General features: G+C 41.4%; 1 protein-coding gene across 1 annotated transcript in view; it reads left to right on the top strand.

Moving 5' to 3' along the window:
* The window catches only part of TRDN (triadin), a 195,353-nt gene extending 176,296 nt beyond the window's left edge, over window positions 1-19,057 (top strand). The window contains exons 16-18 of the mRNA XM_019538202.1: window positions 15,284-15,411; window positions 17,129-17,203; window positions 18,926-19,057. Of these exons, the coding sequence (XP_019393747.1) occupies window positions 15,284-15,411; window positions 17,129-17,203; window positions 18,926-19,057 (335 nt within the window). The remainder of the gene's footprint in view (window positions 1-15,283; window positions 15,412-17,128; window positions 17,204-18,925) is intronic.
* Window positions 19,058-23,271: the final 4,214 nt, after the last annotated feature.

Below are 23,271 nucleotides of genomic sequence, written 5' to 3'. Positions count from 1 at the left end.
TGGTGCAGATTACCCAGTTCCCCATCACTGTACCTCAGTTCTCCATCTGTAAAAGAGGAAAAATAGCATTTGCCAAACTTAGAGGGAACTTATGAGGATACATTCATTAACAGTTATGACTTGCTAAACGTAATGGGCATCAGATAAGTCTCTAGGGGTATGGACAGACATAACAATGTAAGCACATCAAATGCTTTTGAAGTGTTTCAAAATGAGAGCTAGAGAGGTGTACATGCCCTCTGAAGCACTCCAAGAATGGCAGAAATGCCCCCAAAGTAATCTTGTTATGTATATGGATGCTTCATGGAGCATGACAGAGGTCCCCTGGGTTCTTCAGCATCTCACAGTGCAATCCTCCCACACTCCAAAGGGATGGTGGTAGAAAGAAAGTTTGGGGCAGTGTGTCAGTAAGCAGTCTGCTGTTTATTCAGCTTATCCTCTCCTCACTGCTCTCAGCTTCTACTTCCATTCTCCTTCTCGTCCTGCCAAAACCAGGAGACTGGGTCCCCATACTTCCTTGTCAAAACTGAGATTCCTGCTCTCCAGCTCCCAATCCCCATGTACGACTGCATATATTTTCTTGGTTATAGCCTTAGGGTTGGGGAGAAGATTCAAGCATCAGAATTCAAATGAAAGAGCCCATAATTTATTCTTTTTAAAAGGCTTGTAAATTTTAAGTGAATGTTATGATTTTTCAGGTCCTGATTCATGATTCTTGGATGTTAGGGTTTATCAGTCTTGTAAATAATTCTTGCAGTGTTGTTTTGGTGTATGCCTGAAGACTGTCTATGCTCTGCAGCTTGTAGAGGTATCTCATGCCCTTACAACAGGAAGGGAATTATTACTGATCAGTCTCCTGCACTCCAAAAGGCAAAAGATTAAAGCCACAAAGATAGGGCCTCTTTTTTTTTTTTTTTTTTTACTAATTGTAATGCTATTTCTCCTCAGAAAATTAGAGTAGAATCTACAATCGCATCTCTACTAGGCATGTATACAAATAGGGCTCATTATATTCAGGCAAACATTCAGTAGGCTGCCTCAGAAATATATTTAAAAAATGTGTTTACTGATGTCCGTCTTGAGATAAGAAGAGCTGTTTCCCTCTTCCCCCCTACAGCCTCAGAAGTGATGGATGCATAAGTGTTAATAGGCACATAGATGTCATTCTGAAGGCACAGTACTAGAACAGAATAGAAAAGAATAAATGCCTAACAACATAAAGGAGTATCAAAGTGCATGTTACCAATCCTGTTATTTTTCTGTTTGTTCAAATCTGATGTTAAGATGTATGAGAAGTTGAAACTATTAATATTCCATAGAATTTACTGAAGTTTAGACTAGCTACTGAATGTGAAAGTCACTTCTATGCAGCCCTGAGTCATGTATGCCTGATATACAGTTTTCTCTCAATATTTTTATGGGGAAGAATATTCACTTAGAAGGGAACACTGCAGAACATCTTGGGATATTACTTTTATGGTCATACATTTTTAATATTTCACAGTATCATTGTTCAGATATTTTGCGGGACTTGTCTTTCCAAACTTAAATTGCATTTTTAAATCTATAAATAAAATACAGCATTTAAGATGACAATGCAGTATGTACCTTACCATTTTATTCAAGCTTTAACATGGTATGTTATGTGTGAGAAAACAGAATTTTAAAATGTTGCATTTTATGGCTAGGCTACACTGTAAAGTTATTAATATGTTCATCTTCACAAGCTGTTACTAAACCCAGTGAGTCATTCTACTGAGGCTGGAAAGACACAAATTAGACAAACCAAGACATCTCCCCATTTCTGTCCCTTTTATTAGCTCTGCAGGTTGCTGCATTTTTGAATAGTTTACTAGCCTTTGTGTTAGATGATGGTAATCCATAATATATTCTAGTTACACATGTTGCTGTTATTTCTCATTCAGCTTGCTCTTTGAATATGTGTTCTCTTTCTTGCGTTGACTGGCAGCATCTATTGTTATCCTTAAAAGGTTTTAAGCCTGCAGTAATTGCCACATTTGATCAACAGGATAACACTGCGTAGCCCAAAGTTTTAAAATGAGGAGTCTCGGTGTGTGATTCTATTTACAGGCTTTGGATAAATGAACCTTGGGAGGCTTAGGCTCGCAGTTTGGATAAGCATCCAAAAACAGCCCTGTGGGGGTGTTTTCCTATTTAATTCTCTTACCTTTTTCAATTAAAGGGCCAAGACATAGCTGTTGCATTAAATATAGACTCCTTTCCCTTGTCTTTAAAGCCCAACATAACCTCTCTACTGCCAATTTTTTTATTATTATGGTTGTCTCTTTCTGGTTCCCATCAATGTTTTCAGTTCCCTTAAACTGACAAATAATCAAGTCCCTCTCCCCGCTTTTTGTCTGTATACCTTCTTTCACATAGTTTCCTTGTGCGTGAAACTTGCTGCATGAAATCCTATCCCTATCCCCATGCTTTATCCTTTCATTCAAATCCCTCTACCATAAACCTCATCTTTCTACAAGGCCTATTTACTCAGTCCCTTGCAATGAATGGTGCTTGGTACTTCTGACTGACAGAGGGAGAGATACCATAGAATTAGTAAACAATAAGAATAGCCTCAAAATAATGCTGAGAGAAGCTTTCTGCCTCCCACACACCTTTTCCTAGTCTAAGAAGCAACCCTTTATCTTCTCACTGAAAATCCTTGATATTTGCTGATTCATGTTTTAGATTAATGCTAATTAGCAAACTAAAGGGTTTTTTTCCTTTTTGACTGGTACAGTTTTATCACTTGACTTACCACAATGTTGTTGGAGATTTTTTGCATGGCCCTGTGCTAACTGCCTTTCTATGGTGTATTTATTTAGTTGCATGCAGATTCTTTCTCTTTCTGAATCCTTCCTCCCATCTCTCCCTCTCTTCACTGCAGGGTTGACTAGCACAGGATGTTCTCAGTCTCTAGTACAAACTGGAGGATTCTTAATTAGCTTTTAAAAGTGTATTGTAGTTAAAGCACATTAAACCACTGACCTTCAGTTACTACAAAAACATTGTGCTAATTGTTCTGAAAAATAGATAATTCTGTTGTTATAAACTCCCAGGTCTTGCTTAAACAAACATAATTGGCAGAAATCAGGACTTGGCACAATCCCATTTAAAACCATTTAAAAACCATCCACTGCTACTCTGGACAAATATAGAATCCTCTCTGTAAACATTATGGGTCCCAAGTTTGCATAGGGAAAAAAACCAAAAAAGCCAAGATTTTCAAAGGTAAATAGTGACTTTGAGTGCCTCCGTTTTGAGTGTCCAGCCTTAAGATCTGACTGAAAAGGGGGCTTGATTTTTCCAAGAGAACCACTTTGTGAGAAACAGGCCATTTAATAAAGTGTGAAAAGTGAAGCCTCTGGAATCTTGAAAATCTTGGCTCATGACTTATATTGAATCTTGAAATGTCATAGATGTTACCATTGAAGGGAGGATGTAGTTCAATTGTACAGGTGAAATACAATTCTAAGCACCAACCAGGAGCAAAATAGATGAGAAAGAACTCTTCTAGGCCTTTCAATTCTTAATTTGTCCTACTTATATTATAAAATGGTATTCTGTATCTGTGATAACTTAAATCTGAATATGACATAGATATGAAAACTATTATCTATATATAATTATATGAATACATACATTTATTATTTAAGTGGACACAAACACCCTTTATTCAGATATTGCTGATCACAAACATGCATAATTTGTCTTCAGGGTTTCTGGTGTTATAATATCCCATAGCAGGATTAAAATGAGTCGCTTACCCTGTCCCTTTCTCCAACTCACTGCTCTAATATGCTGGTATGCATCTTCCTGAACATTCCCTAAATATTTAGGATCTTCACATGCAGTCTTAGTCTTTTTAGTCTGATCACTGCCAACTTCCTTCCCACATCATTTTAGTTCTCACAGCAAATAGAATGAGTTATAACTGAGCTCATAGAAAGCTGAAAGTGGCAGTTTAAGGCAAGGCACAGACATTCAAAAAGCCCAGGCCTAAATTGATTCAATCTTTGCAGGTTAGTTTAAAAAAACCAAAAAAAGAAAGCCCTCCTATACTTAGATGTAACAAAGCAAGTGAAGTAATCATTTCAATAAAAATGAATTAATATATTCAATAACAAGTAGGATGACCACCTTTTTAAAATGTTAAGTGGGGACAAGTCTCTGCCTCATCCCTTTCTCTCCCCACCTCTGCCTCCACCTCCACTTCCAACGGCAGCACTGCTGGAGCACAGCCAAGCAGACCAGGGACAGATGCAAGCTGCCCACTGCTGGCTTGGGACTCCCTGCCCTGCTGTCCTTCTCCTGGGAGCTTGCACCAGCTGTGTATCCCCTGCCTGCCTGGCAGCACCGGGGGACACAACTCCATGCTGCCACAACCCCCACTGCTGCTGGGTGAGCAGGGAGTGTGCAGCTGGCATCGGGCTCCCAGAGGAGGGCAGCAGGGCAGGGAGCCCCAGCCCATAGTGGGCAGCCCATATCCATCCCTATTCTGCACACAAATTTGTGGGGGCATGGGCAGCCCATGCCCCCCATGGGGTGTGCGCGGCAGCTTGGAGCCATGCCTACCCCCATGCCCTGTGCCCCCTGCACAAGCCACCCGTGGCTCTGTCATGTTGTATGCCATAGCCCCATGCGCACAACCCCCTTCACCAAAGGGGCCTCAATCTGCACTCCCCCGTATGTATATTTAGCTGCAGGGAGCTCCTCTCCATACTGACTGGCTGTATTCCTGGCCATTTGCTTGTGTGAAGGTGTGCAAATACACATGGTGTTCCCTGCGTGCTGCTCTTGGCAGCCCCAAATAGCCCCTTGCAGGTTGAAACACTGCCAGCTTGTAAGGGAAAATCTGTCATTTCCCACAGATCCCTGCATGACACTGCAAATCTGGGACAAACGATGTCTCAGAGTCACGCAGCCCAGGACCAGGACTTGATGTTCCCATTCTGGGACTGTCCCACCCAATTGGGGATGGGTGGTCACCCTAATAACAAGAGCAGTAAGTTTGATCTGCATGTTGCACATGTCTCCTAAGAAGGCAATGGCTCTTATGCAGTCATATCATAAGGATTATTCCTGTGCTGGGCAGGAATAATCTGTGCAGGGTCACTGCGTACAGAATTTAGATGTATTTTTTACACTGGTTTTGTAGTATTGTTGTGAATTTACTTGGGGCAGCGGTGAGGGGGGACAAGGGCAGTAAAGGAGTCAGCTAGAATTTTCCTTCAATTGTAAAGGTTAAAATGATTAAGGTACCAGATTACCTACCTATGTGGGTTCAGGGAGACACGTGCAAAGCTGGATTTGATGAGTCTAGTAGTCATGAAAAGAAATGGATCGCTTCTCTCTATTTGGAGGAAGGATTTTAAAATTGTGTGGCAGGGAGCAGAGCTGAGGTGCTGAGGGAAGAATGAACAAGGCCTCTTAGCTGTTTTTTGCAGGGGGCTTATTTGTGGGATGACGACAGACATAGCCATCCTCTCTGTGCTCCTTAAAAGCTAGTCGGTCTTTGCCACTTGCAAAGGGCACAGATTCATGGAAACTGAGGTACAAAAGCCATTTCAGTCTCCCAGTTTTTGGAGACCCATTCACTCTCTCAACTTTTGTTACACATATAGGGAGAGGAAAAAAAGGATCCCTGTGACCATTTACTAAATTCCAGTTCTGTATAAAAAAGCTACCTCCTCACTTATGTGGTTTTCCTGCCCACATTTACCTGGTGCATTTGTCATATAAATAGTTCTTTCCTGGTGATAAGAGAAATAGTGGTGACACCTGGTGGCCAATAATCTCAATTCTTTTCTTTTGTCTGTCCAGGCTTTCCTATTAAAATTTACTGTTTTAAGGATTTTTGTTTGAAAGCAATGAATTAGAGGTGTGTGAGTATTATTTATTTCTATTCATCCCTCAGTCTACCATGCTCTGATAGTACTTTCATCAGTGCCAGGAAGTTAACAGTAAATAGACTGAATGGTATAATGCTGTACCTGAAAGAAACAGTCTTGGCCTACTCCACTGATGTAGGCAAGTAGACAAAAGACACAGCGTTTAAAAGACTGAAATGATATGACTCCAAACCCATTCAGAAAAAATAAACAGAGAAAAACTTGCACATGCTTGAAAAAAGAGGTCTGATTAACATCTAACCCCATGCTACTCTGGGAAAATAATGGCATGTTATTCACTGATTCATGACTGCTTAGTGGAGATAAGCTCAGAGTTAAGGGCATTTAAGAGCAATGGTGAGGAGAAAAGGGTATGAATATGTTGTTGTACCACTGTGGATATCGGGGCTATTTCTAGAGTAGCACAATCTATTAGTGGAAGTGATAGCTATAATGTCTGGCAATCAAGCTGTGTTTTAAATAAGGCACATTAATTGGACACTTGCTTGTTTTTAGAGTCTTTAAAGGAAGCTAATGTTTTATGCTTAGGGGAGATGGAAGTGAAAGGATGTAAATACATAAATAAATAAACAGAAATAATAGCCGTTTTCTAGGAATTCCATATCCAAAGACGTGCATGTGTAGGGTCAAAAGTTAAGAAGGTCAGTGAAATTATGAATTTAACAGGGATTTTAGAATTGTAATTTTTAAGTTAAAAACTGTTTATGTGATTTGAGAACATTACATTAAGCATGTTGTAGTAGTATGTACCTGAATTTGCTTCTTATTTTACCCTAGTACTAACTCAGGATCTCTACTCTGATTGTTTGCTACCCTGGTCACACTCCCTCATGTCTTGTCCTCTTCCTGGTTACTTATTACAGAAAGGGATAAGATTCTCTCTCTCTTGCTCTGTGTGTGTGTATAACAGAAGCAACAAGGGTGCAGGCAGAAATTACATTTTTTGCATTTTCAGTCCCCTGAAAGTGCTCTACAGCCTTGCCACAGCACATGTGCATGGCTGCAGAGCACCTTTAAAGTGATGGATCAAATGACAAATTAACCCTCATCAAATGAGGTATCAAATGAAGGTGCTCCACTTCAGAGCACCCTAGGGAACTTGTGGTCCCCAAGAGTTAATTTGTTGTGTGATCGGGCCTGGGCTGCCACCAGATCTGTCAGTAGGAAGGGAGTGGGGGAGAGGGAGTGAGCTGCAGGCAGGTAGATAAGAGCCCCCCTGCCTCACCCCTCCCAGGCCCTTCCCCTGCAGCTCAAACCAGGCAAACCCCAGCTGGGAGGTCACTCACCCTCCTCTCTCCCCCCCACCCCTCTTGCTAACAGCCCCTGAACTGGGAGAGGTGGGGAAGGTAGGGGAGAGAGGTGGCTCCTCAGCTGCAGACAGGATTCCCAGGCTTCTGCAGGCAGGCTCCATGGCATCTGACAGAAAGGGTGAACATCGGTTGGGTCAGGGGGGTACTCTAACTCATGGCACTTTACATAAAGCACCATGCGTTAAAGCAGGGGCGTGCATATCTGCCAGTGCTCCAAACAATCATAGACCATGAGCCAAATTTAGGCACCAGGTCATCTGGCTTGTGAGGCTCCCCACAGGTCACAAAATTTGGAAGTGGTAGAATGGTGGCACTAGATTGGATACACCAGGTGGCATGGGGCCAGGAGGAGGCAGTGCCAGGCCCCGGGGCCCCCATCCCAATACATGGGGGTGGTGCAGGGCCTGATCCAGGCTCATGGGGCCAGAGAGGGGTGAAACAGTCAGCCAGCACCAATTCTGGTGTGTGGGTCTCCAGAGCCCAAAACAGGTGCACAGGGCCAGTGTACAGCCTGATCTTGGCACACGGGTATCAGCAGACGCTGCATAGGGCCCTGTCAGGGCACACGGTGCCAGATGGAGACAGTTCAGGGCCTGATCCTGGCACATAAGACTCCGTCTAGCCCACTCACAGGCCACATACCACTTACCTGGCTCACAGGACTAGAAGCTTGAGCATCACTATTGCAGACCAAACCCCAGAAATTTCATTTTGCATATTTGGGGGCATGCCTATACTTCCCTGGGAAATGCCTTTTCTAATAAGTAGGGGCCAACTTTTTGGCAGGCATGCCACAAATTAACCCCAGTGCCCTTCCCAAGTGCCACTTCAATCCCCTTCCCTTATCTGATCTGCTGCTCAGCTTTCTGCTCCCTGCCCTAGCTACCTGTTCAATCTGCTGCTCTGCTTTCTTCTTCCTGTTCTTTCTGCTGCTGTGCTGCTTGCCCCCTTCCCAGTCTGCTGCGTGTCACATACACAGGTTGCCCGTGCCGCTTCTGGCACTTGTGCGGCAGGTTGGCCACTCCTGCTCTGAGTCACCTACTCTGCTTAATTGCCAAACTCAGTTGTGCAGGGATTGTGACCAAGTAGGTAGGGTTTGTTCCTTGGCAGTGGTCCTGGACTTGGCAGAGCAGGGAAATAAACATGGCCTGGGCTTCATCTCATGTGTTGCAAGCTGATTTATTTCTGGCTAATAGTTTGTTTTTGGCATTATTAAACATTTTAGCCCCATCCTAACTTTTTTTTCCTTTTGATCTATTCCACCTCCTCTCGGTCACATTCATGACTCACCTGCTGCATTTTCCATTAATGGTTGCTTTTTTTCCTGCAGAAATCAGCCACACTAAAGGACTGGCTATTCTTTCTAACCAACACAAATTCTGAATTAAGATTCCTTTGTCATTGCCAGTTGGGGATGTTATTTGCTAATGCTCCTCTAACACAGATAACTTTCTGTGGTATCTCTTAACTTTGCCAAAGAATTCCTGTTTGTGAGGCTTCATATAATAAAATCATAGAAAGAAGTGATGGAAATGGCCTATTAGGTCACTTAATACAACCCTCTGGCAATGTAGGATAATTCCTTACAGTATATCTGTGAGTGCTTTATCCAGTTTAGTTTGAAATATCTGAAGTAACTGGGCTTCCATCAATTCCCATAGAAGATTATTCTACACACTAATAGATCTCAGTTAAGATGTATTTCATTTTATCTTGCCTACATTTTCTCTTGCTTAATTTTATCCCATTTCTCACAGTTATATCCCCTTGTGACACCAATTTGGCACCCATTCCCCACTGCCTTGAAGACTATGGTGCCATTAACACTTATTTATGTAAAGTAGATTTAAACCTGATTAAGTGAAGAGAAAATTCAGTTTAGAATATTTTTAGACAAAGGCAAAATGATGTGTCTAGGAATGCAAGCAGTCCGCATAGCATGTGGGACTCTATCACAGACTGGTAATTTTATCCATTTATTCAGAGGTCATAATAGACAAGCAACTAAAAATCAGCTCTGATAGCCAGGTCTGAGGGTTACCCAGAGTCTGAAGAAGCAACAGAGATCTAAGGGGAGTGTGCAGAGTCTGAGTGTATGGGAGCCAGGAAGCCAGAAGCCGGGAGATCCATTTGAGGAACTGAGTCAGAGAGTCAGAGAGCTGGGCAGACCATGAGGTCAGAAGGTCAGCTGGGTCAGGTATCCAGGAGATCGACCAGAGCAGGGTTAGGGAGTCAAACTATCCATCATTTTATAGTTTCTAGGGTTGGAAGGGACTGGAACAGATCATCAAGTCTGACTCCCTGCCCTGGGCAGGAACAAGTGCTGGGTTCATAATACCCCAGCCAGATATCTATCCAACCTCCTTTTGAAGAACCTAAGGTAGGGGAGACCACCACCTTCCTTGGGAGCCCATTCCAAAGCCTGGCAGACCTAACCGTAAAGTAATGCCTCCTGATATCAAGCCTGAACTTGCACTCAATCAACTTGTAGCTGTTATTCCTTGTTATCCCAGGTGGTGCCTGGGAGAACAGACCCTCACCTATTTTCTATTGGTCCCCTTTGTGAGGTTATAGATGGCCACCAGATCCCATCTCAGTCTTCTCTTCTGGAGGTTGAATAGATTCAAGCCCTTTAGTCTATCTTCGTAAGGCCTGGCCTGCTGCCCCCTGAGCATGTGGATGGCCCTCCTCTGGACTCTCTCAAGGTTACCCACATCCCTCTTGAAGTGTGGTGCCCAGAACTGGATATAGTACTCCAACTGCAGCCTGACCAGTGCCTCAAAGAGGGGAAGTTTCACCTCCCTGAACGTGCTTCTGATGCACCTGTAGATGCGTGATAAGGTGCAGTTAGCCTTACTGACTGCTTCCGTGCATTGGCAGCTCGTGTCCCTCCTGAGTCAACAGTTACTCCAAGATCCCTTTCAGCCACTGTGTTGTTGAGAAGGGTGTTCTCCAGCCTACAGGTGTGTTGCAGGTTCCTTCTCCCTATATGCACCACCTTACACTTGTCTGCATTGAATTCCATTCTATTCTCATCTGCCCACCTCTAACCTGTCTAGATCTAGTTGGATTCTGTCCCTCCCCTCCAGTGTCAAAGGTCTTCTTGAAGTCCAAGTAGACAACATCTACCTCAATTCCCACATCCAAGGACTTGGTGACCTGGTCATAAAAGGAAACAAGGTTAGTCAGGCAGGATCTGCCTTGAATGAACCCATGTTGTTTGCCCCTGAGCATTACCTGCCATTCTGGCTCTTCACAGATGTGCTCCTTGATAATTTTCTCAAAGGTCTTTGCAAGGACCAACATAAAACTGACTGGCCTGTAATTGCTGGGGTCCTTCTTTCTCCCCTTCTTGTAAATGGGGACCACATTGGCCCTTCCAAAGTCCTCTGGGACCTGGCCAAAGCACCACAAGCACTCATACAGTCGTGTCAGGGGCCCTGCTATGACAGTCATACAGTCATGTCAGGGGCCCGCCAATTCCCTCAGTACCCTTGGATGAAAAGCATCCAGACTTGCTGATTTAAATACGCCCAGCCCCTCCAAAAGTTCCCTGACTAGATCATCCCTAACCCTAGGCATGGTATCATGTCCCCTCAGCCTGTCCATAATCCTAGTGGGGGAGTTGCCATGGTCCCTGCTCGGAAATATAGAGGCAATGAATTCATTGAAGAGATCAGCTTTTTCCTTTGCTGCAATCACAAGATTGCCAAGCCTGTCCTGTAGGGGCCCCACATTACCTGGTGCCTTCTTACCCCCTATGTATTTGAGGAAGGACTTCTTATTGTCCTTAATCCGGGAAGCTAGTCCTATCTCCATCTCTGCCTTGGCCTTCCTAACTGCCTCCCTGCAATCATGAGCAACAGAAGTGTAATCCTCCTTGGTGATAGCCCCTTGTTTCCACTGATTTTATGCCAACTTTTTTGCCCTCAGGTCCTCCTGGTTGCCTTTACTGAGCCAAGGGGGCTTTTTAGCACTCTTGCCCCCTTTGGTTTGCGTTAGGACTGACTCCCTGTGAGCTCAGACGATTATTTCCTTAAGGAGCAATGACCCATCCTGGACTCCCATCTCATTGAGGCTCCAAGTTCCACATGTCTCTCTTACTTATTGAAGTTGGCCCTCCTGAAGTCAAGGACTTTTGCCTTACTGTCACCACCCCGCTGTCACCACCCTGCACCGGATAGTAAATTCCAGCAGAAGATAGTCATGCCTAGGTAGTTGAGCACCTGCAGATCCCTCACCAGGTCATTGCCTGTGGCAAGGACCAAGTCCAGCAAGGCATTTCCTCTGGTGGGATTGTGCACCTCCTGGGTTAGGTGTAGGTCCTGTGTGCAAGCTAAAAACCTATGTGAGCGTTCAGACCTGGCTGACTGATCCTCCCAGCAGATGTCTGGGTAGTTTAGATCACCTATGATAACCACATCCCTTGTCCCTCCAGCTTCCATGAGCTGACCTGAAAATTCTAGGTCCAGCTCATCCCCCAGGTGAGGTAGTCTGTAGTAGATGCCCACTATCAAGTCCCTTTCTCCATGACCCGCTTGTATTCTAACCCAGAGCACCTCAGTTTGCCCCTCTTCTGAACCCATTCTGATCATTGAGGACATGTACTGCTCTTTAACATGGAGCATTACCCCCCCAAACACACACCTTTTTTCCCTACTCTATCCTGTCTATACAACCTATAGCCCTCTATGTTTACTGCCCAGTCATGGGTGGAATACCACCAGGTTTCTGTAAGGCCAACCAGATCTGGGTTTTTGCTAGCTAGCAGGAGGGTGAGTTCCTCCGGCTTACTCCCCATACTTCTAGCATTCCATAAGCAAGTAAGACTGAGTAGCTAGGGAATCCATCAGAAAGCCACTAGGGACACAAGCTAAGGGCAAGGCAGCTCACGTGCATGATTAAACTCTATTGCCCAGACACATCTTCTTTTGGGTTAGGGTTTTTTATAGAAAGAGTTAAACATTTATTTCACCCTGGCTGGCCACTCTGGTTACAGGGAGTGGCTGGGTAACTAGGCCTAAATAACAGGTTTTGACCCATGTCCACTGCAGTTCTCAGTTGAGGAGGTAGCAGACTGGAATGAGTGCTGCCCAGTCAGACTGAGGCCACATTTCAAGGACATAGCCTGACCGATACATAGAGAAGAGAATAGTGAACAGTACAGGAAAACCTAGATTATTTGTATCCAAGGCACTAAATTTGCAACATATTGCTGAGTGAAGGATGATACAGCTTTTTTACTTCAGAGTGTTGCTTTTCCACTCAGTTGGAGCACCAAAGTGGTCCCACACAACTGTTTTCTGCACTTGTTGGTTTGCCTATTCTCTTTTTCCTGGGTCTAAGGAACCTACCCCTTAAAATTATCTAGGTTCTACTGTATTAAGGGTGAGAAGTTGTTTTTACTTTGACGTTGGAGAGATTGCTATTGGAAAAAATGCTATAAAATTGGAGGGAGTATAAAAAAGAGAGCCAAAAAGTACAAGTTAAGAGCTAGAGAAGATGGTTTATGAGAGACTGAAAGACACAGGTCTGGCGAGGTTCTTCAAAATAAGATCAAGCGATGACTTGACAACTATCTATAAATACCTTTACAGAAAGAAAATATGAGGAGAAAAGCTTAAAAATGACCAGTAGCTGGAAGCTGAAAGCAGACAAATTCAAATTAAAAACTAGGCACACTTTTTTACCACTGAGAGTGTTTAACAATTGGAACTAACAACCATGAGGAACAATGGATTTCCCATTTCTTGATGAATTCAAACAAGGGCTGGATGTCGTTCTGGAAGAAATGTTTTGGCCAAATTGGACTGCCTGAGAGAAATTGAAAAAGGCTGGTGGTAACAAGAATGTCTGATTAGCTGTCCAAATGATTTTTTTTTCAGGGACACACACACACACACACACACACACACACACACACACACATGGAGGAGGGCTTCTATTCTTTAAGTCTCTGAATCCATTCATTTCCTTGGGTATAAACAACAATGTAAGAAAAATGGTAATAGAGAATCCAGGCCCTTGGTAACAGATGTCATGAACTACAATAAATGGCAACAAATATAACATTTCCTTTTGGTTTCACTTTAAATCAAATATATTCTGGGCTGTAGGCCTCTACCTGTGTACTTCCTTCTTGTGCTCAAAGAAAAAGGAAATAGCAACTTGCTTATATAACTGGTGCTTCCAAAAACAGCAAGAGACAAATATGACTAGATACGCTAAAATCAGGTTGTATCTCTCTGAATAGATGAAAACAGGAGGATAATAGTGAAGTCATGCACACAATAAAAAAGTATGATAGGCATCATAAAAAATCCTGCAGTTTCTATCCAGCTGGACATTAAAGACCTTAGCTCATCAGAGAGAAAAAATTTAAGCTGGTTCATTTGTTTAGCAGTGCCCTTGTTGCTGCTGACTCTTGCAGGAGTAGCTGAATACAAGCTTATGTTACTGTTATGGTTTCTTTATGTATTGCTTAGTCCAACATATATTTGATTTCTTTCGAGCCTTTCTTGTAAATCAATCACTGGGCATATAGAGCAAGGAGTGATGGTAGGAGCAGAAGGGGCAAATAGGATGATCTACACTTTGTTTCTTCTGTTGAATCCCTCTAGGACGATATGACTTGTCATCCAGTCAAATTTAAAACAAAAGAAACTCATGGCCTAAGTGCTCATTATTTTGGCTAAGAACCAGAAATGCTAACCCTGAGAGAATCTCCTTGAAAAAAGCATATTAAATTCATTTTATAATGACATCACACTGCCTCTCCTTCTGTCGCTTCTGAAGCTATATTATAGTTTTTTGAAATCCCCTTTTAAGAAAACATAGTGACACTAGGAACTTTAGGCTTGATTATTTCTACAAATGTAATGTAGAGACCACAGAAGTAAATAAACACTCATTTTGCCTCTGGACCATTACATGTTGATTGAGGTATCTAGACTTTTCTACCGGATGGGTGGTCTGTCCTTAGTTAAAGACTCTATTTTATTGTACCAGCATTGTTGGTCTGGGGATTATTGTGGTGTTTATTTTTCTAGTAACATCCAAAAATAACAGGATTAGTTGTATATGCTTATGCATTTAAAAATTCAAAATTAACCTTTTTAATTAAGGCAAACCATTTTGTTCTCTGAAAATAATATTTACATCCAAATTAGCAGACCTGATATGTGAAATGTCTATTCACAGTTGTATCAGTCAAGTTGAAATGGTACTGTAGTCATGCTGTCTTTTTTCTGGTGTAACTCCATAGACAAATGGTAGGCTTGAACTGAAGTCAATGGAAATGTTTTCATTGGTTACAAAAAGAGCTTTAAACCCCATATAAAAGCTTTTCTTTTACTGTGAAAAAAATGACTCTATTCTAGTCCTTATGCCAACGTAAATGTGACCATTCAGCAGCTTTTAATTATTTTAGAATGGTAAGCCATACGTGTGAATGACCTTCTGCTCCTAGTGACATTTTATTGAATTTCAAATCTGATACAATTGCACCACCAATGGCATGAACAGTATTCCAGAACAGAATACATCATTAAGTCTGTATGCACATGCATATTAGAATCAGTATTTAAAAAAAAAAACTTTGCATCAGAATACATAAAATAAATGCCTGTTGTTACATTTCTTACAATGTCAAAAATATAATTTTATTTTTATTAAGGGTTTCACATTTTAAAGCTGTGTTTTCTGCATAGGCATGTGCAGTGTAATGAATTCACATATTTCTTACTCCTTAGCAATTCATTGTCTACAGTGATTGTTCAAGCCACTGATAGACACACGATAAATGAAATAGGTATTCATTCAAGATACTGGATTCTTCATTCTGGTAGGATAGCAAGGTGACCCTACTATTGGTAAATTTACAGGTCTGAGCTTATAGTATGCTGCATCACTTCTTGAGACCTTGCACACAAAGCTGATAAAATCTGCTTCCATAAGTTAAATGACCTCATTTTCATGTGCACCATCTCAAAATGCTGCCTTAAAAAATGTTTTATTGGGTCATAATAATCCCCTTTTCAGTCTTTACTTGTATGCTGCACACTCAGGATACCACTGTAGAATCTCCTGGCTGCCTTTCTCCAACAGAGGCTCATGAGGGCCACTATTATTCTTGTTTAGAAAATGAACGTGGAAAATCAAAGGGCTTGGTGAGCAACTGTTCATCAGGGCACCCAAGGGGAAAACCAGGGGTAATGGTCACAAACTCCTGGAAGATCGATTTAGGCTCAACATTAGGAAAAACTTCTTCACAGTCAGGGTGTCCCGACTGTGCAATAAGCTCCCACCAGAGGTGGTGCAATCACCTACCCTGGAAATCTTCAAGAGGAGACTGGACAGTCACCTTGCTGAGGTCACCTGACCCCCAGATATCTTTCCTGCTTCATGCAGGGGGCTGGACCTGATGATCTTCTGAGGTCCCTTCCAGCCTTACAATCTATGACTCTATGAAAAAAAGACTTTTCCTAGTTACGATGGTTTAATTTTTTGATAAAATCTACCTTCTTTCAATTCTTGCTTTGATTTTTCAACAAGTTCAGCTAGCTTTGTGGCTTTGCTATATGTAACTGCAAGACACACGTTGGATGGAGTATTATTGAATGATTAAGATAATAGAATGGGCAGATGTTCTTGAGAGGAAGAGCCATACATAGCTGTGATTATAAATGCATTGATTTTTATCTTGATTGCAGTGGGTTCTGCATGAGGTTGCTTCCTCATAGATTTTACTGCACTTATGAGAGTGTAATTAGAGTACTGTATGTCACCTATAAAGATGAATAGGCAGACATTGCATTATTCAGATTTCTCTTTTTGCACACTGTGAGAATGCTGACTGTGTACATGTTCTGAAGTACAAATAAAATGTACATCCTGGCAGTCTTTCCGCTTAGAGTTTACAACTGTATTTGCATAAAGGAAGAAATGGAAATGTGATAAAGGGTATGTAAAAAAGAGGTATTGGGCACAACATACTTGTAGAATTAACAGAATCTAGTGTGATTTTTAAAAAAATCTGATTTCTAGCAAATAATTCAGAATGTATTTGTGCTCAGCTTGCTCATAGGAATATAGAGAGGAAGTACTTTCCCCCCTTTCTTTAGACAATACAGAAATACTCCAGACATATTTACAATCTCCCAGCTGTTGTCAATAGAGCTACAACAAGGAAAAGATCTGGGGCTTTAATTTTAAGAAGTAAAGTTATTATCTACGTGCATCTTACAAAATGCCTTTTCTTCTCCCTAATGACTGCTGCCTGTGAAACTGTGTAATTACTACATATACCCCTAATTACTATGTATATACTTGTATGAGTATGATCTCATATTGGTCTTCACAGCCTTTCTGAGCATCCTTAAGAAATGTAGGCATACATATTCTAGCTACTGTTTAGCAGGGAAGCTAAATGACATCGTTTCAGCAAGCCCTAAGTAGAAAAGATTTAAGTATTTAAAAAAAAATGAAGACATTAGTTATTGGTATATCCTCAGTTGGACATCCCTGAAGTGTCGAGTGTTTTGCTAAAAGTAGCTGAATCATTTGGCTGCTTCTGTCTCTCTCTACTTGTTTTATGTCTGGTTCATTTGGTGGAACTTTTGGAATTGTCATGGGGAATCTGCTTTCTTTGAAGTGGCATTTACTGTGGATAGGATGCACTCATAAACCTTTCAGTCTGACACTTTGAAATGTTCTATAGGCTTGAGGCATTGCACAGATCAGGATAGTCAAGCCTCATGCTTGTTGAGTTAAAATGTAGAGCTCATTTACCAGAAAGATAGTTCAAGAAGGCTTAGGCTGCTCGAATGCTCTGATTCATTGAAGTATATTTTTGTTGTATTTTAAATTTGTGTTGATTCTGTTTAGGTGGAAAAACACCTGCTATTAGGAATAGAAGGTGAACACCATTCTACAGAGTTAACTTGGCATTGCCTTTTTCGGGTATCTAATCTAATCCCTGCTTTTTTCCAGTGAGTTGATCTGATATAGCAAGAGGTGAAAGGAACTTGAGATTCAGATCCTAAATGATATATATCAATATATTCTTTTACTAGCTAAAGAATATTGGTATGTTACTTGCAAGCAATTGTTTAGGAATGAGGGAATTATTATTATTCATGGTGGCCATGTCTACATGTGTATTAAGGTATTTTTCCTAATGCACATTAAATGTAGTACCTTCAATATGAGCTACTAAATAAATGTGCATTAGGCTGCACTAATGCACAGAAGCCCAAGTGCATGCTTTTTAGGTAACACGTAATGTGCAGTAGCCTATTCTGCTGTGCATTTGTGTATTAACACAGTTTTTTACATGCCACTACTGCATAGCAGAATAGGCTACTGTGCATTAAAGTGCACATGTAGACACTCCCAGTATTGTTAATCCCCACCAGTTACCTGCTGTCTAAATCTAGGAGCATGTGAACAGAGGTGAAGCTCAAGACATAAACCTGTAGCAAATCACTTTGAAAGGTAGGTCTTTGAAGGTGTGAGAAAATTTGCCCTTAATTAATCGAGAAGATAAATCTGCCACTGCTGGCAGAGCAATGGTTGGAAACGGGGAGGGCTGAACAACTTTAGGTGGATATATCATGTGCTCTCTTTTTTAAAACTGGAACAGCTTGATGTGCTATGGCTTAAACCATTAGTGTGTCCACAGCTTCAATATTAGTGATATATTATCAACATTTTAGCAATGCTTCATCAAAAATCTTTTACCTTTGTCAATTATATATGGGCTATTTCCTGATTCACATGTTACCCCATAGTCCTAAAAACAAATCAATTCATATTGCATCTCCTAGCCTTTTCACCTCCCAGATTCCCTAGCTTCATACTCCTCATAATCAGTCTAGTACTTCATATCTAGCCTTTAAGAAGAAATAGTTAGCTCTGTTGGAGATCCCAGCTGTGGGACATTTGGAGAAGCAGGGAGTAGGGCTGTGTGAAATTTTGCTGGGTGTTACATTTTGACACTGTTTCGATGTGTTTCAAGCTTGAATCAGTGAAATAGAACCAAAACAAAAGGCTTTGAAATAGCTTTGAAATGAAATGAGGGCAATTGAATTGTTTCAAAAGTTTTGAAACATTTCAAGTTTCGAAGCCGGGCTTGCTTGGGTTCAGCACCAGTCCCACAGCAGCAGTAGTCTCCTGTCATCCTGCGTGCAGATCTGGGGACCCACTCCCCCTGGAGGGATGCAGTGCTGAGCTGGACTTCTCCTGGAGCTGCAGGCTCTGGATCTGCACACAGGATGACAAGGAGGCTGCCACTGCTGTCTGGGGCCAGCAGCAGTCTTCCCGGCATTGGGTGTGGGCTGTGCCCAGAACAGGTCCCAGGTGACAGCGGCAGCCTCCTGTCATCCTGCATGCAGATCCAGAGACCCACACCCGCAAGAGGAGTCCAATACAGCCCTGCAGCCCTCCCTGGAGTGCAGGCCCCCAGATCTGTGTGTGGGATGACAGGAGGCTGCCACAGCTGGCAAGTGATATGAGTTTTCCTTTCAACTGTTTGAGGTGCAGTTTCCCAGAGACACCTGCACCTATCTCCTTGACAGTAGGCAGGCTTTATGACCTCAGAAGGGGATACCATCTCTGCAATTTTCTTCCTAATCAGGCAGGAAATGACTAAGATTTAGGCATTTTCATGATTCTCCATTATAGCCTATGGTCAAAATGTCAGAACGCGTCCAAACAGCAAAACAGTCTGACAAAATGAAATGGAATGCTGCTTTGAAATTAAACGAAACAATGAAACGAAACAATGTCCCTTCAAAACGGCGACACAGAAGGTGAAACAAAATGGTGCTGTTTTGCACAGCCCTAGCAGGCAGTGTCCCAATAGGAGCTTTAAAAAGTTCCTAGAAGAGTAATCGGGAGAGGAGGAGGTCAGCTATGAGTAGAGCAGATTCCTACAAGGAGGGGGCCAGGCTGCTGTGTTGGGGTCAGAGCCAAAGAATCTCCCCTCCTAGTATCTGGGGCAGAGTAGAAATGTTTGCTTTTGTTTATTTATTTTTTTGCCTATTTGTTGCCTAGAGACTGTCTTATTTGGGAGGACTAGCTAATGAGCTTCTCTGGGAACACAACCTGCCAGCAGAAGGCAGCAAGCTAGGCAACCAGCTTGCACTATGGTGTCACTTAGTTGGCACCACATTATAGCTCTCCTGGATCCTAATCCTACCAGTGTTATCACAGCAAAAACAATGGCGATTACCCTGAAATTCTGGTTTTTTGAATAATTTGTTGCTCAGAACCTTTCCAGTTTATGAAGAGATCAGAATTCCTATTTTAAGGGAAGCTCTGACATTTAAAAAATTATTTCCATTCCAAACTAACCTTTTAAGGTTGCAGGCAAGTATGTTAACCAGGGAATCACATGCATTGCTAGCTACGGTGAAATGTTTTTGATGGAGCCTTAGTAAATTTTAAATTAATCTTAAATCAGAGCAAAAAAAATACATCTTTTTAAGTTTCTCATTAAATGAAATTTTGGAAATAGTTTGTGTCAAACTGTTTCATTACAATGCAAACACTAGAAAATCGAATCAAGAAAAATGTTTCAGTGGGCATGTCTACATGAGACACTATGCTGCCGTACCAATGAGCTATGGCAAGGTAGCATCTAAAAATATCTGTGCAGGACATCGTGTCTACAAATAACCATGCATTGCTGGGTCTACATAGTATTGGCAGGTACTGCGAAGTCATTTAGTACTTGCTTTAACCGGCATTGTGCTGCACATTTGGTACTGCTCAGTCATTTAGTCTTGCTATAGTACTTGCTAAATGAGTGCACAGTACCAAATGTGTAGTCTGGGGCACATGTAGATGAGCCCAGTTAGTGTTAACTAGTAACCACTCAAAATAAGTTAAAATAGAATATTTCCTCCGGTATATTCTCTGCTATTATATGTCAGTATTGCACTGATATTATCTATCTATCTATATGTAATGAAATAATGTCAACAAGATATAATGCTTATAATGTAATATACATACATTATTTATTTATGTGCATATTATAACAGGACTGTCTGATTTCTGAGTGGCCAGGTCACATGCAGTGTAGGTCTCTCACTCCTCTGCTGCACCATGCCAGTATACTTGTGATGCATCATGTGTCCCCACCGCTGTGCTGCACTGCTCCACATCATGTGCCCTATCCCCTTTGATGCATCATGCTGTGGGTGTCCTGATGCTGTGTAGCACTGGTGCCCTCAAGTTCCCCAGCCACAAGTGCTCTCAGCCCCATGGGCCATGCTGCCCTCTCTCTCAGGTCGGGGCAGGAAGAAAAAGGAGGGCAATGAGACTGGGAGTCCAGGGGCCTCAGGTTAATTCCTTAGGAGCTGCATGCAGCCCACAGCCCTGTTATAACATAGAATACATAATATAGAAACATTACTATATATTGTGTTGTTGAATAATGTATACCTAATATTAAAAATATAATATGAGACTATGTATAATTTAAATTATATTTGAAGTGAAAATTGAAAAGTAAAATAATCTTTTTTTTATAAATAACAAACAATTCTGTATGTTATTTATAAAACAATAACAAAAAAAATTTTGTTTCAAAATATTTTTGTGTAGGAATATTCATCTAAATTGATAAAATTTAATAAAAACACATATATTATCTCAAAATATCCCTTTCCAACCAGAAAATTTTACACTGACAATTTTTATGACCATTAGAGAAGACTAGACCAAAACGTATGTGGTCATTTAGGAGGCTGAGAAATATGTTTAATTATCACACATGTCATTGTGGTTCATTTGTAACTTCATATTGCTCACTGTATAGGGTGTTTTATTCATCTACTTTTGTCATTCACATTAACTAGAAAATCTTGCTACTCTACAATAAATGTTTTTTAAATTCCAGTACATCTGCTAGCTTGAGTGCAGACTGTACTAATATTGGTCTCTCAGTGACTTTAATTATGTTTTTGTTCAGATGGTGAAAATTGTCCGACTTCAGATGCCACCTGCTACCCCCTCTTTTCCACTCTTTTGAACCCTTGCTAGGGGCTAGACATGGAATATGAACTGTCACCCTTACAAGATGTATTAGGTTAAAAATCCTGCTGCTATGTCACATGTGCAAGACTTAACTGGAGCAGCCAAATGGTGTGCTCAGTTACAATTTGGTGAAAAATGTGGTCAATAGTTTACTTCCTGTAATGCAATTACTTTTCTGAATTTAAATAAATAACCGGGACAAGAGAGATGGGGAAGGAGTTGCCTGACCATTTTTAGTATGCTTCTTTCTGAAATCTGACATGTTCATTTCTTTCTCTGCTGTCATATTCCTTCATTTTATCATATTCTTCGTGGAAAAGCTAATTGAAAGCTTCAGCAAGGATAAGATATAAGACATGCAAATAGTGGCTTACTTTTGAGGCAACTTTTATACATCCTGCCTCTATAGTTCGGGACAGAAGGGAGGGCTCTTTTTTGGTTCACTTGCTCATGAGGTAGCATGGGATGCCTGATACCCCTAGGGTTATGTACTGTACCCTTATAGCTTAGTCTAATCATGAGAGTTAATTAGATCCACTCAAGTGTTTGTTGACCAGCTAAAAGAGAAAAAAATATATTAAATAAGTTTTATTCTGGATTCAAAATTGGCATCTATTCTGGAGTATTCATATTATTTTAAATTTCTCTTCACATGCTCACACTGTCATTGAAAGGATCTCATTGAATCATCTGGATATTCTAGTGTGTCTTGCTGAATTAATAGCTGTCTTGTCAACCAGTGCAGATAAGAAGCCCAATATTTATCTTATAATTTAACATCCTCAATTTCTGTCATTAGATTGGTGCAATGTGTGGTTAGCATATCATATAGTTCAGACAATGAACGTACCAACTAATGTTGAAACTATAATCTGTGTTCATAACCTCAAAATTAATTTATTGTAACCTTTTATTTTATGGCCATCCTGACAAAAGATTTGATCAATACAGTTTATAAAATGATACCTCTACAAGTAAAACTGATTATGTCAAAACTGAGGTGGCTTTGGTATATCAGTGGATTTTAGATGAACCACAGTATTCACTGAACTGAATTTAAAGCTTTAACTTGTGGGAGTTCTTTCTCCTTCAGTATATGTGCTTAGTTCATATTGAAACTAATGGGAAGTTTTTTAACCAGTAATGTAACTGAGAGTGGGGAGCTGAGGGGGAGATGGGGTCTCAACCTCTAGGTGCCACCTTTTGGGGGGCAGGTGCAAAAATAGATATTGATGGTGTTGAGTGTGCTGCCTCATGTACCACTGCTGCCACAGGCACAAAAATGCCATTCTACTTCTATCACATGATCTCTATACAAAGCATCCTCTTAAGATGGTTAGCAATTTAAGAATGAAGTATTTAACTGAATTGCTATCTGCATTTTAATCTATAGGCTGTTTGTGACATCTAAACCTAACGAGCAGCCCCGGTTGGTAGAGGGCCCAGAGTGTCAGTCTGCCAACCCGGGGCTGCTCTGCCTCAGCTCACCGTGCTACAGGAGGCCTGGCTAGGGCATGAGGGTGCTCCAGTGTGGGGCTAGCCGGCAGGCAGCCCCTGCACTGAAAGACCATTGTGCCCCAGCCAGCTGTTTTAGTGTCTACACATGTGCTGCTATGGAGTAAAAAACTCCACAGCAAGATAGTTCTTGTATTTACAAGTACGATCTGCTGTGGCGTTAATTAGTTTACTCCAACCTATTAGAACCGCATGTGTAAATGTGAGCTGTTTATCGTGGAGCTAATTAGCCTATTCCTCAGTAAAGGTTTTGTGTAGGTATGCTCACACTATGCTAAAAAGATATTGAAAAAATGTGTGAAGTTGTTTGTGAACCCTGAATCTAGAATTCACTCCAGAGCAAGGTTTAAAATATTCAGTCATGGAATTCATTTAAACTCCAACTTATCACACTCTGAGAGAGAAGGTATTGGGGCATTGCTGTGTAGTGATTTATTATAACCTCCTAGGGATAGTTGTGTAAAAGGCAA

Source organism: Crocodylus porosus, unplaced genomic scaffold (assembly GCF_001723895.1).
Source record: "Crocodylus porosus isolate Cpor-Errol unplaced genomic scaffold, CroPor_comp1, whole genome shotgun sequence".
Classification (NCBI taxonomy): domain Eukaryota; kingdom Metazoa; phylum Chordata; order Crocodylia; family Crocodylidae; genus Crocodylus; species Crocodylus porosus.
Note: the sequence above shows the minus strand (reverse complement) of the source record. Positions and strands in the feature narration are given on the sequence as shown.